General features: G+C 37.9%; 1 protein-coding gene across 2 annotated transcripts in view; it reads right to left on the bottom strand.

Annotated features, from left to right (window-relative positions):
• Positions 1-15,148: 15,148 nt before the first annotated feature.
• Positions 15,149-18,190, bottom strand: part of LOC126202889 (protein argonaute-2-like) — a 333,247-nt gene continuing 330,205 nt past the window's right edge. For both annotated transcript variants that reach the window (XM_049936951.1, XM_049936952.1), the window contains exon 21: positions 15,149-17,538. In XM_049936951.1, the coding sequence (XP_049792908.1) occupies positions 17,445-17,538 (94 nt within the window). In that variant the 3' untranslated portion in view covers positions 15,149-17,444. The remainder of the gene's footprint in view (positions 17,539-18,190) is intronic.

Below are 18,190 nucleotides of genomic sequence, written 5' to 3' on the forward strand. Positions count from 1 at the left end.
TGTTTACTACTGCTTCTTTTTAATTCTGAATTGTCCATGAGAACTGATATGGCATTAGTAGCTGCAAGTACAATCGTGTAACATTAAACTATCAATTTACATTTCATGAATCCTATAAACTTTTGTTACAGCCATGTCTCAGTTTTTCCAGTTGTAGATGTGCAATGCGTATTGGTCATGCAGGATACAGTGGCTGATGCGCAGTGACCAGTTTTTGTCCATAGAGCGGGGAAAGTTCATTTGTTTGTTCAGAAGGGGAGACTGACAAGCTTTTTCCAACTTTCAGCTGGTCAGAAATAACAGAATAGTCATGCACGCCATACAGTCTTTCTGTGTTTGGTAAAAAAAACTCATTTTTTGGTTACTTGTAGCTTTGTGTGTCAGGTTCATTATGATTTACCCATCATTTCATGAATAGTCATAGTTATTGGGATATTTAAATGGAAGTAAAACACTGCACGAAATTCGAAAACGTTTGCAATGAAAAATAGGGATCACTATGATTTTGCATGTGGTGCACATTACATAATATATTGCTGCATATGAAATATAGCTAACATACTGAATTTTTCTTTAGACTTGTTTGGAAGTCTCTCTCCGTCACTTATCTCAAGAAAATTGGTCTGGTGTAGCTCACTCATTTGTGATTGCACCTTGCCAGTGATAAAGCCTGAGTGAAATATCCACAACATTCCTCATATTTCATACACAGTTTGAGATATCAAGATGAGATTTTGGCAAATAGTAGCATGCAAAGAGGAGAGTATTTTGCCATATGGTTATTACACAAAATTTCATTATCTCCTGCATCAGTCCACTAACTAAAGACTTTTCCAATGAAAGAACGTAATTTTTACAGGCCATTGATACCAGTGAAACGAGAAATGCTATGGGTTTTGGAACAACGTAAGTGAAGTCATGTTTATTTTGTATCAAGGCGTACTTTTTCATAGGATGCTGTCCTTACTTTTCCTCAGTTTCTTACTTAATAATAAACCACTGTTCCAGAATTCTCTCACAATTGTGTCTGCACAACATGTTGGTGAGATGAGGCTGTGTAAACTCCGCTGACTTTTGGCAAAAGAAACAAATTTTAATATGACAACAAGAGAAATGTGTAGGTTCTACTCAAAATTCCCACTCTTGACTTTTCTCTGAAAGTTAAAAATAGTTGACAAACAAGGCAAAAATAAATCGCTGCATTTTTGGGGAATTCTTGTTACATACTAACCAAAGAAGAGGTGACAAAACTTTTTGAATGGTCACCATACAAGTGTGGGCGTGTTTACCAAAAATGTGAGTGTAGGCTTCAGTTTAGAACGGCATTTCCCCTCCATTGCTCGGCAGTTCCCTTCCAGTGCTCTGAGCGACCCCCCCCCCCCCCCCATCACTGCCACTCTCTCCACGCTTCTCCAGCCGACTGCGCGTCTAGCAGCCACGGCACTACAGCAGTTGACAGTTGTTAGTTGTTGCAGCGGTGGCTAATACGTGGCACTGTCAGCACTGCTTGGGAAAGAACTTACGAACACAACTGTGTTTCTAACACTGCTTGACAGTGTGGCTTCTTCCCTGTGCACTGCCCCTCTCCCCTCGTCAGCATAAGTGCTGGTAGTTGGTGGGCGGATATATGCTTTTGGTTTCTTCTGTGTGCTGTTTTTTGTTTATATATATTTGATGTCTTTGAGAATGTTTTTATGTGTGTCTGGAAATGTGACACTGGATCAGATTTCAGTTTTGCAGCATTAACAATGTAGGAAAAGACAGATCAAGATTCAGACAGGCACATTAAAACACACTTACACAAAAGCTTGCAGCACAGCCTTCACCAGAAAAAAAAGAGAAACACCCACCATTCCTTCACACAAGCAGGCAAAATGAATGATGTGTGTTTCTCTTTCTTTTTTTGATAAAGAGTGTGGCCGAAAGTTTATATGTAAGTGCATTTTAATTGTGCCTGTCTGCAACTTAACATGCCATCCTTAAGGCAAGTAGCAATCTATCTTTTTCTACATCATTGATATTCCAACCTGGAGTTTCCATTGTTTGATTTTAGATTTCTATTAAACATGAATTAATTGGTGTGTGTGTGTGTGTGTGTGTGTGTGTGTGTGTGTGTGTGTGTGTGTGTGTGTGTGTAAGACAGAGAGAGAGAGAGAGAGAGAGAGAGAGAGAGAGGTTAATTATACACTACTTATAATGTCAATAATGTGAATCAGTGTTTCTGGGAATGACAAGCAGAAATTTCAAAACTAGGTATAAAGAACATAGAAGAAGGTGGAAGTTGGAAGTGTGAAAATAACCACTCAACCTTTACTGAACATGGACATGAACCATACAACATGGAACAAGACATGAAAACACACACACACACACACACACACACAGTCAATTCACACAAAAAATAACACACCACACATAAAAAATATCAAACCACACATTCACACCACAACACAAATAAAAGACGAAGATGAACACACAATGACAACTGGCAACGTTACACTCGGTAAACAATTTCATTCAATACACAGTGAAAAGTGGAAATGAAATTTTGAAGTAAATGTGAAATCTGCCATCTGGAGTTTGCAGATCAAGTAAATATATCTCCAGGATCACACACATGGATTAACATCACAAATCGAGAGAATAACAATGGACAACTGTAGCAGCAGTCTGATGGGCTCGCTATGGGCAACCCTTTGCCGACATCTTTATCAATTCCTTGGAAAAAAAGCTGTTTAACCGTGTCTCAGCCATTTCACTAGGTATCATTTCTTACACAAGATACGTTGATGATATTCTAGTCATCTATAACGGACCCACTGATAGAATTGATCATATATTTAAACTTTTTAACGACCTCCATGAAAAAATTTCTTTCACTATTGAACTCAAAAGCGAAAACTGCCAATTACATTATTTAGACTTGACGCTTACGATAGAAGACAATAACATCACATTCAATATTTTTCAAAAAGAAACGTATACTGGCCAAATCATGGCTGCTTCCTCTTTTCATCCACAGTCTCAAAAAACGACCTTTTTTCACTCTGCCGTCCACCGAGCCACCTCTATACCACTTTCAACAGAAAAGTTTAATGAGGAGATTAATTTACTTAAAACCATAGCAGTCAATAATGAATATACGCCTAACATAGTGGACAATATCCTAAAAAAGAAAACTGCAAGAACTACCATGCTCAACACCTCATGCACTGAAATTAACCCAAAAAAAAAAACGTTTTTTATTCCTTTCATAGGACCCAATTCCTATCAGACTCAGTGCATGCTTCGCAACAAATACAACTGCAATGTTGCCTTCTCTGCTAATAATAATCTAAAGAGAAACTTCATTCATAATTTGAAATCCATTCGCTCTCCTACAGAAAGTTCTGGCATTTATAAGATCATCTGCGATACCTGCTCCTCCAATTATATAGGGCAAACTGGACGTACTTTCACCATCAGATGTAAAGAACATCTTTTGAGAAAGAATGGCACCAGTCCCCTAAATTCATCTTTTGCCGATCATCTCTTAATTACTGGACACGTGCCTAAAGCCATAGGCGATAACAATATTCTGCAAACCGAAAAGAAGGGGCGTAGGTTAGATGTCTTAGAGGAATTGGAGATTTTCAAACATCTCTCTCTGGTCATGAAGGCCTCATTCTCAATGAACAGCTCCCGCTGCGAAATAAAAGCTTTTTTGACTGTATAAAGCCATTGCTTGATCTTTGATTCAGATTTCCTCATGCAATTTACCAAAATGTTGTTTTCCTGTTACATCTTTGCTGTTTTATTGTATGTCATAACTAACGTTTTTTTCCGTTACAAAATTTATCTCTGTTTAAAGCAGATAAATATGTAACTTCATCCTATTATTATTAGTGCTTATGTTATGCCTGAATCAGCTGCATCACAATTTCATGTGTCTAATTTTGAATGTACAGTAGCCTAGTTGTTTCTGCGGCTGCTAGATGGTGCTCGTAGCAACACCATGTTTACTTGCCCACACTTTCTAAAGTGGGCACCAGCGTTGCCAACCATACGATAAATTATCGCGATATACGATAATTACAACGTGAACACGATATACAATAGTACATTGCTGATAATTGCGGAATCTACGATAATTTTTGTGAAGATTTAAAATGAAAATAAATTGATACTTGTAGTAGTTTAATACGTTAATAATCTGTTTTCATATATTTAAGTCCATACTCCATTCAATATAAGCAAAGTTTAAGTTTATTTATTTATTTATTTATTTATTTACGTCCTGAATCTTTTTGGTATATATACCATACCTTAGATGTTGGACAAAATGATATTACATTAATATACTGTTACATTGGTGTATACATTACATTTATAAATTGTTACATTTTTATATTGCTATATTGTTACATTTACATTTTTATATTGTTACAACCAACTTATTTTTCAAGATACTGTGTTACAGAGTAAAAACAGTTTTCCAAGAGATATGATGTTACAGATTTTTTAAAGCTATGGATTTTGTTTATGGCCTTTAGGTTACTTGGCAGCTTATTAAACAAATGTGAACCTGAGTGATATACACCTTTCTTGCACAGTGTGGTATAACAATGATGTCTGTGTATGTCACTATTTGCCCTTGTATGGTGTTCATGTACAGATTTATTTTGAATAAATACATTTCCATTTTTTAGCATGCTTTTTTTAGGAACATTACAACTTCTAGTATATAGATACATGGTAGGGGTAGAATCCCCAGTTCTTTAAAGAACTGGTTTGCATGATTTTCGGCTGTTGGCATTTTTCATTACCCTCACAATCTTTTTTTGTTTCCGGAATGTGGTTATGCAATGAGGAGAATTTCCCCAGAATATGATGCCATATCTTAATAGGGGGTGTATGCAAGCGTAATACACTGCTCTAACTGTTTCAGGACTTGTGTTGTTCCATATAATCCTCATCGCATAAGTCATTTTGGATAGTTTAGAATTTAATGAAGTGATGTGGGAATTCCATTTAAGATTGTCTTGTAAGTAGATGCCAAGAAATTTTGCTTCAGTGACACTGTTAATTCTTTGGTTTTCCATTGACATGTTTGGTTTTAATGGGTTTTTATTTTGTTGTGTATGGAAGTGTAAGACGACGACTGTTTTTTGAGGGTTTATCAGTAATTTATTCCTCATAAACCACTCTGAGACATTTTCACTTGTGACTTTAGCATTTAAACTTAGAGCCATTTCATTTTCACCTTCAATTAATATGCTTGTGTCATCTGCAAATAGCACTGGTTCGGAGTGTTGAATGTGTAGGGGGAAGTCGTTTATGAAAATTAGGAAGAGAAAGGGACCTAAAATTGAGCCTTGTTGTACACCGTGGGTTAATGTGGAAGGTTTCGATTGATAAGCTTGGAGTTCGTTTTTTCCCATGTGTTTTACCTCTGTTATCTGAGAGCGATTTTCTCTCGTCCACTCCCCGCAACAGTCTAACGACTCTCAACACTGTATATTCGCTTCCGGGGAATACCCTTACCGCCTAACAAATATTGTTTCACAACAATATGGGCTATTAGGGCTAGGCCATCGTCATCAGTTGCTGGTGCAATTGGGACTTGAATGCACGGGTAGTTAGTTGTCTCTTTGCTCTTAAAAGAATATTAATTTTTTTGTTCTTAAGGGAAAAAATGTGGTGTTCTTTAAATAAATACTGTAGTAGTGTATTCAAATATAAATAATGGAAAGTGACAACAGTGATGTAGATTCTCTGCGGACCCCACAGAAGAAATTGCGGCTGCGTGGTGAGTTGAAATTAAAATGTTTGAAACAAAAGTTCAGAAAGGAATGGTTGACTGATTTATCTTTCAAGGATTGGCTACAACCTGTTAGTGACGATGCATATAAAGCTCGGTGTAAAGTTTGTAGATGTGAATTCAGTGCTGAGTTGACTGTAGTAAAAAATCAAGCTAAAGGGAAAAAACACTTAAGTGCCGTAAAATGTGTCGGGCCTCTACAAAAGAAACTTGACTTTTCATCACAATCAAAATCGTGTGATACATTTGATAAGCAGGGCAAGAGGGCTGAAATATTGGTATGTGGATTTTTGGCAGAACATAACATCTCTATTAATACAGCCAATCACTTAACAGATGTAATTAAAAGTGCCTTTCCCGATTCTAAAATAGTTGAGAACTTGCAGTTGGGTAGAACAAAAGCCACAGGGGTGATAAAGAATGTCATAGGTAAATGTCATTTGAATGAACTGAATGAAGTTTTATGGAGACAAAAGTTCAGTTTCATAATTGATGAATCTACCGACATTTCCGCTACGAAAAATTTGTGCATTTGTGTGCAGTATTTTGATGAAGATAGCTCCAAAATACATACTAAATTTTGGCAGTTGTTACAGCTGTTTGACGAGAAAAATGCAGCGGCCACTCATGAAGGTGCCACTGCTAATCATTTGTACGATCTCGTACGTAAAGCCTTGTCAGTACATAATATTCCTCCTTAAAATTGAGTAGGATTTGCTTCGGATGGGTGCAACACAATGATGGGGAAAGACAATTCTGTTGCTAGTCAAATAATTAGAGATTTTCCTGGTATTTTTATACAGAAATGTGTATGTCATTCATTGCACCTATGTGCAAGTGAGGCTTGCAAACAATTACCAAGACTCTGTGAAGACACATCAAGGGATATATATTCATTCTTTAAGCACAGTTCAAAACGAATAGCCCAGTTTGTGGAATTCCAACAGCTTTGTAATGTCGAACCTCACAAGATACTGCATCCGTCTCAAACAAGATGGTTATCTTTGTTAACTGTTGTTTCACGTATTCTAGAACAATGGAATGCATTGCAATTATTTTTCACTTGCAAGTGGGAAGAAGAAAGACTGTATGCAGCTGAACAGTTAGCAAAGGCATTCAGGGACAACTTTGTACGTGTATTTTTTATATTTCTTGAGTGGATTCTACCGAAATTTGTGTCTCTGAATCAATATTTTCAAAGCGAGAAACTAGTAATTTGCTCTTTGCATGACAGAATGTGCAAAACGTACAAAGAAATCCTTCTCTGCTATGTGTCTCCTGATTATATCAATAAAACTGATTTGACAGACATAGATCCAGCAAACCCAGCCCAACTTGTGCCTTATACGCAAATGTATTTAGGTGTAGGTGTGATGGATTTCATGAGCCAATCTGAAAACATCTCACAAAAATCTAAAGTGACTGATTTCTACTACAGAGTGCAACAGTTACTTATAGTATCTTGTTGTGAGATAAAAAAGCGGTATGATTTCAACAATTCTGTTCTAAAAATGTTGAGTTGGTTAACACCAGAAATAGCATTGTCAAAAAGTGCTGCAAGGCCGTCAATGCTTGTTCCACTTATAAAGTCGGTTCAGAGGATTTCTCCAAAAGACAAAAGGCGTATGCAAATGATTAATAATCAGCATTGCCACATGCCACATGCAGAATTTCCCGAAAATCTACGGCCTAAAGAGGTGGACGAATTTTGGGTGTTCATAAAGAACGCTAGGGACCTTCACGGTAACCAAGAGTTCCTCCAAATAGGAATCTTTGTGCTAGATATATTAGTTTTACCACATTCTAGTGCTGATTGTGAGCGGGTCTTTTCAAAAATGAATCTAGTGAAGACACCATTGAGAAATAAGTTACATTTGGGTACAGTCAGAGCAATAATGCTCACTTCCCAGCGAGTGAAGAATTATGTACAGTTCGAACCAACCAGTGCAATGATTGCATCAATGAACACGTCGAACATTTATGCTAAGAAGAAGGAATCTCATCTAGATAGTGAGTCCGATTTCGCCAATGTGGAGTTCGACAACGATGCTTATTAGGGTGAGTTTAATTATATTATTTTTAATTATATTAAGTACACAGTGCTACTTTTCGATCGGGGTTAGCGAATTTTCCTTGCATAAAATCTGTGATGCTTTGGACACTTCCGAGTTTATCTGGTTCTGAACGTATTTTTAGTACTTAGCATCGCGATTAGAGATGTTTTGGTTTGTAATTAGGAGGTTTTATGGATAAAAATTTTATAGATGAGAAGACTTTGCCATTCGCAATTGAAAACAAAAATGTTGTATACGTCATATTATCAGCATTATTGTTTTTGTTTTTTTAAGATTATCAATATACGATAATTTTAGACAAAAAACGATAATTTTAAATACAAAATGCCATAATTTTATCTTCTGGGGTTGGCAACGCTGGTGGGCACCTCAGTCTTGTTGCAACCCTTGTTCACTAAAGTACGAGCAGCCCTTAGTGGCTCGCCATCTTACAACTATTCATGACGTCGCCTTTCCGGCTTAGATCTTTTTTAATATGTGACTTTTAAGTACTGCATCTTTTTCCAGTCAGTACAAACTTTAATTTTATTAATGTATTATATACTTAATATGTTTTAAAGCAGTTAGTCTAATTCTGAAGATGACGCTGATAGTAGTGTCGAAACCTGGTCAATTTTGACTTAATATTTGTGACCGAGGGCTTATTTGTTCTAATGTAATTGTAATCAATAAATGAAAAGCACCAGTTATCATCATGTTGTTCTACCAAGAACCAACGGAATGTTCTGTTTACATGTAATTGTAATCGTTTCTGTTTCACGTGTCTGGCAAGCTGTGAATTCAACATTCTTCATATAGAGATCAACGCAGTTTTCTTCTTGTCAAATTGTCATTTCTCTATACTTTGTATGTAGCTTAGAAGCTGCCAGTTTTTGAATTTTTGTATGAAGTGTAGGATGTTTCTTGGTTTGACTGACTATATCTGCATATGAAATTTGCCTGGAGATGGTGTCTTGCAGACTGTGTGGAAAGTAGCCAATTCAGCTGAATATTTCCAAAAGTGCTCAAATGTGTGGCCCTTGTGAAAACAAAGGGACAGGTGAAATGGAAAGCAGTTGAGTACAGACAGTCATGTGACAAGAATTGTAGGTGTCTTGAGAGCTGCCAGGAAATGTACGGAGAAGGATATGAACCAAAAATGCTTGTGCCCTAATTTTGATGAGATATTTCCAATTTTACAAGGGTTTAGTATTTGACATACACATTTCTTTTAAGAAACGAGTTTGGAAGTTAAGTGGTAACTGAAACTTATTTACTGTCAAAAAAATATGTAAAAATTCTAATAAAAGTAATTTTCATTTATCTGCAAGACTTTATAAGATTCCTGAATAAAGTGATTGCATCCACCATAAAAAGAGGTGTTTCATAAATTTAAACTTGCCAGATAATGCAGATTCTGACTAATTCTCAGTTGTACTGATGCTACATAAGTAGCCACATGACAATGTGCTGAACAAACCTGACCAACAGTGACTGTGAATAGAAAATTAATTTTATTTTGTCTTCTGTACCAAATTATTTTAGACATTTTTTGATGCTACATGTTTTTATTTTCTCTTCAGTGTGAGAATTTTCAATTTAAATGTTTATTTGAGTTAACTGCAACAACTGTGATAGGCCATAATTCAGAGAACAGAAGGTGAGTTTTCCCACAAAATATCAATTTCCTATGCTTTATTACTGTTGATTGCTTAGACTAAAATGTTAATTAACTTTGGAGTGACACACTTTGGTATTTGGATTGTGTACCATATAGCTGAGTTGAGTTCTTCTGCTGCTAGGCATCAAGTAATTCCATTACAGACTCTTTTGACTGCAGTTGTCAAATGAATAATTGCCTCAACCGTTTTGAGATGCATTTTTTTTTTTTCCAAAGATAGTTCTCTGACTTTCATGTATTGACACTAACTTTGATTCATCCTTGCTAACTGATGGTACTTCAAGCTGATTGGCAATGTTCAAAGACCTATTTGCATGCTCCTTTATTAATACTGTAGTGTAACATGAGATTCTCTGGAATATCTTGTTCCTCTGCTATCCTAGAAAATGTATTTTAGATAGTTAGTTGGTAGCGAACATGCAACCGTGCACACTTTATGTTGATACGTGCAGAAATGAACAAAACATAGACACAGGATATCAGCAGAGTGTGACAGCGATTGTCTTCAACTGGTGTGAAGGGGTCACTTATGCTTTGGCATCATGGGTTGGTGGGGTTTTGGATGGCAGAGAGAAATGGGAACTGTTTACAATTTAAGCACCCAAGAAACTTACTTACTCACTGGTCATACCAAACTCGAGAGTCCATTACCGCAGCTACGTATTTTCGCCATCTGTCCCTGTCTTGGGCTATTTCCTTCCATTCACCTTCAATACCTAGGCTCCTCAAATCAGCCTCCACATTGTCCTCCCATCTACGCCTCGGTCTCCCCACAGGACGTTTTCCCTCTAGGTGCCCTACCAGGACTCTGCGCGCTGCCCTGCCCTCATCCATTCGAGCTACGTGACCCGCCCATCGCAGACTACATGATTTAATAATACTGATTATGTCAGGGCTCGAATAGAGTTCGTAAACCTCTTCGTAATGCAGTTTTCGCCACTCTCCGCTAATGTCATCCCTTTTTGCTCCGAAAATTTTCCTCAAAATTTTGTTTTCAAATACTCGAAACGGCTTTTCATTTTGCACACTGAGAGACCAAGTCTCACACCCATACAGCATAACTGGTAGAAGAATAGTTTTGTATATTCTAATCTTTAAATTCCTAGACAATATCCATGATGAAAGTAATCTATTCAGTGAGAAGTAGCACGCATTTCCCGAATGTAATCTCTTCTTCAGTTCGGATTCAATCTCATTTCTCGAAGTGATGTCCACGCCTAGATACTTAAATGTTTTCACTTTTTCAAACTGCATGTCTCCCAACTCTTAACATTTCCTGATCTACTGGTGTTGGCATTCTAGTAGTAACCAGGTATTTAGTTTTGTCTTCACTTATCCTTAGACCTACATCTTCACTAGCCTTGATTAACACATTCGCATTTGCTGTTACAGATTCTTTCCAATCGCTAATGATGTTTAGATCATCTGCATACCCTAATATCTTAATATTTCCATTTAACTCCACACTCCCTGAATTATCTGCTGCCATTCGTACAATATATTCTAGGACTAAATTAAAAAGTAGCGGAGACAGGGCATCTCCCTGCTTAAGTCCATTCTTTATTACAAACTCTTCTGACTCAAATTTCCCCACGCGTACTCTACCTTTTGTGTTCTTCAAACTTGCTTCTATAAGCCTAACATACTTCTTTGGTATTCCAAGTTCCAAAACAATTCTGTACAATTTTGACTGCAATACTGAATCATATGCTTTTGTAAAATCTATGAAAAGATTATGAACTGGTTTATTGTATTCCCATTTCTTTTCCAACATTTGACGCAGGGTGAATATTTGGTCTATAGTTGATCTGTTCCTCCGAAAGCCGGATTGGTAATCCCCCACAATTTCATCTGCATATGGTGTAAGCCTGCTTAGCAGAATATTCGAGAAAATTTGGGAACATACTGATAATAGCGATACCCCTCTATAATTACTACAATCCATTTTGTCACCTTTCTTAAAAATTGGGATCAGAATCGACTCCTGCCACTCTTCAGGCATCATCTCTGAGTTCCGTACTTTAGTTATCACTTTGTGAACTACTTCCACCAATTTCTGTCCCCCATTTTTAACTAATTCTGCAGTTATGCAATCTGATCCTGGTGCTTTATGGTTTTTCAATTTGTTGTTTGCATCTCTTACTTCCTTTAATGTTGGCTCAGGTATCTGGGGTTCTGCTGTATGTATTTCGTACGCCTGCTCATTTCCTGCTTCCTGGTGTACATTTAATAGATGCTCAAAATACGCCCTCCATTTACTTAATATAGCACTGGGGTCTGTCAGTATTCTCCCAGCATCCCCTCAAATTGCATTTGTCCTAACCTTGAAGCCCTTCCTGTACCCATTTATGTCTAGGTAAAGTTCCCTAATATTTTTTGTTTTACTGTTTGTTTCCATTTTTGTAATTTGATTGTTCAAATAATCCCACTTCTTTGCCCGTAGCCTATGACCAACTTCCCTTCTCAAGTTCAAGAACTAGTCTCGTTTTCTGTCTCCCATTCCATCCCAATCTAATCGCACTTTTCTTCTTTCCTCTACCAATTTCTTGCATTCCTCATCAAACTATGGTTTCCTCCTGTTCTTCTTAATTGTACCTATTGTGACCTTCGCTGCCTGTTTGATATTATTCCTCACAGTGATCCACTGTTTATTTACATCCTCGTCTTGATCTTCGTGTGTCCTGAGAGCATCAAACCTATTTGAAATTTCTATCACGTACCTTCTTCTAGAGTTTTCATCATTTAGCTTGTCAGTGTCGAACCTAACAAGTTCTGCATTGTGACACCTTGATGTTGCTGTAGATAGCCATTGGTGAACTTTGGCAGCTACAAGAAAATGATCAGAATCGCAGTCTGCTCCCCTAAAAGTCCTAACATTTTCTATACTAGTGAGCCATCTCCGATCTACATGAACATGATCAATTTGGTTTCGGGTATGTCCATCCAGAGAGACCCAAGTTGCTTTATGAATGTCCTTCGTTTTGAAATATGTGCTCTGAACAATCATGTCTTTTGAAACAGCAAAATTAACCACCCTTGTGCCATTATCATTCGAAATGTTATGCAAACTTTCTTTCCAAATTGTAGGCCGGAATGCTTCCTCCTTCCCTATCTTCGCATTAAAATCACCTATGATTAATTTTGTATCATACGAGGAGAACTCATCCCACAGTTGATCTAGTTCTTCATAAAAGCCGTCTTTAACAACCTCTTCAGTGTCCTCAGTTGGTGCGTGTACATTAATTACTACTAGTCTATTCCACCTGCCGGACAACACTATAACTGATAGTCGGTCACTAATGAATCTTATATCTCTGATTGCGTGAAGCACTTTTCCCTGTACTGCGAAACCTGTTCCGAAACTGAGAGCTTCCACACCTCCGCAGAAAAATGTATAGTTACCCCTCTTTATGCTACCCTCCCCCTGCCACTGAGTTTCTTGAATAGCTGTAATGTCTACATCGAATCTGTCTACTTCGTCTAATAATGTCTGGAATGTTCCTGGCCTGTTCAAACTTTTAACGTTCCATGTTCCCAACCTGAAAGTTCCTTTCGGCCTGAATCTCTTCGAAGTAGGTTCTGCCCGGAGATCCGAATGGGAACCTAGTTTACCTGCGGAATATTTTACTTCAAAGGGACCCGTGCCCATTAATGTTGCTGATTCTTGATGAATAGATTTGATAGTAGGAGAAGAAGAAACACGGATGGTTCATCACGCCATCGCCTGCTCCCCACCGGCTGTCCGCGACTGCTTATTTTTTGTATTCGCAGCTACCCTTCGTATCTGAAGGCCGTATCCCCTATCCGCAACCTGGGGACGCGCTGTGCCGTGGTGGTAGGGGCCCACGAGACAGAAGCAGCCGAGAAAACAACTGAAAATATTTTAAGTCTGATATGTAACTTGAACTGATGCTCTCCGTGAAGTGATGTCGTAAGATTCACTCCATATACACTGATCAGCCAGAACATTATGACCCCCTATCTAATAGCTGGTACGTCCAACTTTCACACAGATAACAGCGGCGACGTGACATTGCGTGGAAGCAATGAGACCTCGGTAGGTCACTGGAGGGAGCTGGCACCACATCCGCACACACAAGTCACCAAATTCCGGAGAGAGGGGCCATTATCTCTGATGCCACGTCCAACCACATCCCAGATGTCTTCGATCAGGTTCAGATATGGCGAGTTGGAGGGGCCACCACATGAATTTTAATCCAGCACCGTGTTCCGTGAACCACTCTATCACACTCTGAGCCTAGTGACACGGCACATTATATTGTTGAGACATGCCACTGCCATGAGAAACATTATCATCATGAAGGGGCGTATGTGATCTGCAACCAGTGTACGATACTCCTCGGCCATCACGGTGCCTTGCACGAGCTGCACTGGAACCACTGACGCAACAGGAATATTCCCTAGAGCGTAAGGCAGCTCCCGCCAGCTTGTCTCCATCTCACAGTATAGGTGTCGAGGAGCTGTTTCCCTGGATTCACACCCTCCCATTGACATGATGAATAATGTACTAGGATTCGTCAGACCACACAATGCTCTGCCACTGGGCCAACATCCAGTACTGATGATCATGTGCCCATTACAGTCATAGTTGCCAATGTCACGGTGTTAAGATTGGCACATGCATGGATCATCAGCTGCAGAGGCCCATTGTTAGGAGTGCTCAGTACACTGTGTGTTCAGATGCTTGTACTCTGCCTAGCATTAAAGCCGGATGTTAGTTCTGCCATAATTCACCACCTGTACTGTTTTAGTAGCCTGTCCAGCCTATGAAGTCCAACATTTGCAGTGAGGGGTGGCTGCCCAATACCGTGACGTCTGGACGTGGTTACACCGTGTTTTGAAGACAGTCACCACAGCACTCTTTGAATACCCAAGTCGTGCAATTTCCGAGATGCTCGTACTGAGCCTCCGGACCGCCACAATCTGTCCTCGGCCAAACTCTGATTGACCACGTGCTGTGCCCACTCTACACATAGACAGCAGGCTCATTGATGCTATACGCACTGTTCGTGTGTCTGACCAGCAGTCACTCCTCGTTAGGTGATGCCGCCATCACCTAGACGGGTGTATATCGACAGTAGGTCAGTGCTCGTAAAGTTCTGGCTGCTCAGTATACATTGCTCGAGTTAATGTGAGATCTGTCCATCCGAATGTGAAACGGTTTTATTTGAGTAACAAAATACAGAAGAATTCTTTCACAAGTGATCACATCATTTTGCAGAGAGTTGGCATAGTTCTGAGCTCTCTTACAGCCCTTGGCCATCTGCAGACAACAAATAAGTCTGCATGGTACCATTAGTGGAACTCAGTAGAAGGTTCAGTGTCTCAAGAAAATACAACAAGGTGAGTGAAGGTCAAAGTAAGGTAAAAGCTGAACACAAGAAGCATCAGGTGACAGATCAATTGAGAGGTGAGAATAACCCATAACACTTCACTTCAAAACTGATGAATAATTGTTTATCCAGTTTTTAACTTCTGTGTATCTTAGCCCATAACCTACTGAAAATTCGTATGTTCCGAAGACAGATCACTTGCAGCGATTAACATTGTAAGCGTCCGTGATTGACTAATTATAAGTAATCATTTGAATCGTACAGAGAAGATAATATTTTAATTAAACACTTTCCCATACACCATAGTTAACAAGACTGATAAAGAAAAAAAATCAATGAGTAGTTATTATGAAATATAGGGTATACCAAGATCGCTTGTAAATCGTTTTATTGATTACCAGTTTCATCTGATCATCATCAGATCTGTGATGACATCGTCAGATCTTGTAACACAGCAGGTCATGATCTTTTTAAAACTTGCAAGTCACACAGTTATGTTGTGTAATTTTACTATAAAAGGTAGCAAGGAACATAATTTACTGTAAAAATAATGCACGTCTCTATATGACTTGCAAGTTTAATTTCTGTAAATATGTTACACGATCCGATGATGACATACCAGATCTGTTAACATAAGTAATTAATAAAAAGATTTACAAGTGATTTTGGCATACCTGATATTTCAGAATAACAGTTCAGATCAGCTGTTGACACAATGTCAAAGATATTTAGTAGTTATTACAACACTATATGAAAATACAAAGAACATATATATTAACATTATGCACAATTTGTAACAAGACAACAAGAATAAAGAAAAATAATTAACTCTCAACAATTTGCATAGCATAAACACCATTAGTGATACACAAATGACAAAAAAATACAAATATTTTGTTAAGTACTGAAAACAATTATTACTTTATGACTCAGTGTCAGATCCTTTACAATATTCACACTACCATATTTCCTCAGCCATTACAAGTTTTCAAATGCCATATTGTCCAAAATTAAAAAAACAGTCAGTAACAAGAAAATTTTGAAATTTACACACTGCTGGCCATAAAAATTGAAACATCATAATGACAGCATGCAACATTGACAAATTAGCATGAGGTTATACTACGTTCTTGGATATGCAAAAAATCAGCATTTCAGCACAACTTTACAGCACAGGTAGGAGTAATACCGTCTGTATCTGCAGGTAAGAAAAGATCATACAGTCACTTTCTCATTCAGAAATCTCATTTGAAAGTTCATCGTTTGATAGAAGATTACATTATGCCTTGTGTAATAAGCATAACACCCAGCAACATGTGTCAGAATTTCACAGCAGCAAGCTTGTGGCTCAGTGAGATTGTGATTTATTGTTCTGCAATATTTCTGTTTGCATTGGTTGGGATCCCATAACTGTCACACAGCAATGGAATTGATGAGTTCAGGAAGGGCATACTCAATGCCTCAAAGGATCTCAATAGCCCCACAAGACTAGCACCTGAGAGGGCAGAACATCGAGAAGGGCAGGTTTCTTTGATGTGTGTGAGAGTATCACAGAGATGCTGAAGAAACTAAAATGTCAGATTCTTGAAGATAGTTGTAAATTATCCTAAAAAGCCTACTTATCAAGTTTAAATGATGACTCAAGGAAATAACCCTCTACATATAGCTCCCAAAGGGATTATGAGGACAAGATTAGATCAATTACATAAGGAGGCAGTTCCAACTCTCCATACACAAATGGAATGGGAAAAAAAACCTCAAATAACTGGTACAATGAGTAGTACTCCCCTGCCATGCACTTCACACTTCATTTAACTAAAATCGGTACATTTGCTTGTTCACAGCAAGACAAGTATATAGTGTGACAATGTCTGGAACACCAAAGACTGTCAGCTTGTCAAACATTGTTAAGAGAAATGGACTGCCAGTGATGTACTCAACAAGAACACTGGACACAGGGAGTGGCACCTCATCATCTTTTCTCTCCCAGTTCTGCATATAGCATCATTATGGACATGTGTGGAGGCTCTGACAAGAATAAAATGTTGCCAGACTGCATTTTTTGTCACCATTATAACGACCCAGCTCCTGGCTCGACAGTAATGGGGTGCTGCTGAACACACATGATCACCTCTGGTTCACACAGTCAGTAATTTGGACAACAGCCACTACATTTCTGATGTGTTGAGGCCAGTAGCTGTATGCTACTAAATTTCATACCCTGAACACCCATAAATCATCTACAAATTAAGCATGTATTCTCCCCAATATACTGTATGTCAACAGTAAGTAAAATTTCTTTGTCTGCTATCCTTCCTGGTGTTTCAATTTTAATAGCCAGTTATGTGCATTAATCTCACACACACACACACACACACACACACACACAAGTGAAAATTAATTCACTGTTGCATACTGTCTCTTTTAATGACAGCAAGTTACATTAAGAGAAATTCCTGATTCTTTCTACAGTGATGTTAGGAACAATTGTCACATCACTTATATTAGGAGAAATTGCTAGTTGTTTCTACAGTGATGTCAGGAACATTATTTCTCTATACAAAAAACATGGGAGAATTTTTAATTATGTTGTCTTTAATGATCCTCTGAGCTTGCTCATGTGGCAATCTGTCCAAGTTTATAGTTTGCCTAAAAACATAAAACAAAACAATTAATTACTGAAAATCAGACAGTCAACCTTAAAAATTATTTACATAATGTAAAAGGCAAAATTCTATTTGAAATTCATTACTGATAGTCTCTTCTCCCTTCACAAACTCATACTAGCAGCTCCACATTAGAAAAATATATAAAATAGCTTTCACTATTTGTCTAGCCAGTTATTTTCCTAATATTCTGAAGCCTTAAAAAATCACACACAGAGATTCTTTTCATGCATGTAGGGGTGTTTCCAGTGAATTCCCTAGACATATTTAGGAATGTGTGCTAACTCATACAACACGATACTTTAGATTCAGATTCAGATTCTTTATTCAGATTCAGATTCTTTATTGGTCATTCAGCATTATTACATGCAATACACTTCGTCAGTTCACTTAACCTATTAATTTTACAAAATAAATTGTTAATTGGTATTGGGCATTTCTAAATATTCTTCTAATGAATAGAATGGATTAGCTAACAAGAAGTTATGAACATTGTCTTTAAATAATTTGTCAGGCTTGATTGACCCATTTTTAGACAATTTGTTATATATTTTAATTGCCATATACTTATGACTATTGTTAGTTTTAGCTAATCTATTTGTGGCAACAGCAGAGAAGTACACGTTCTTGTATAG

The sequence above is a fragment of the Schistocerca nitens genome, chromosome 9 (assembly GCF_023898315.1).
Source record: "Schistocerca nitens isolate TAMUIC-IGC-003100 chromosome 9, iqSchNite1.1, whole genome shotgun sequence".
Taxonomy (NCBI): domain Eukaryota; kingdom Metazoa; phylum Arthropoda; class Insecta; order Orthoptera; family Acrididae; genus Schistocerca; species Schistocerca nitens.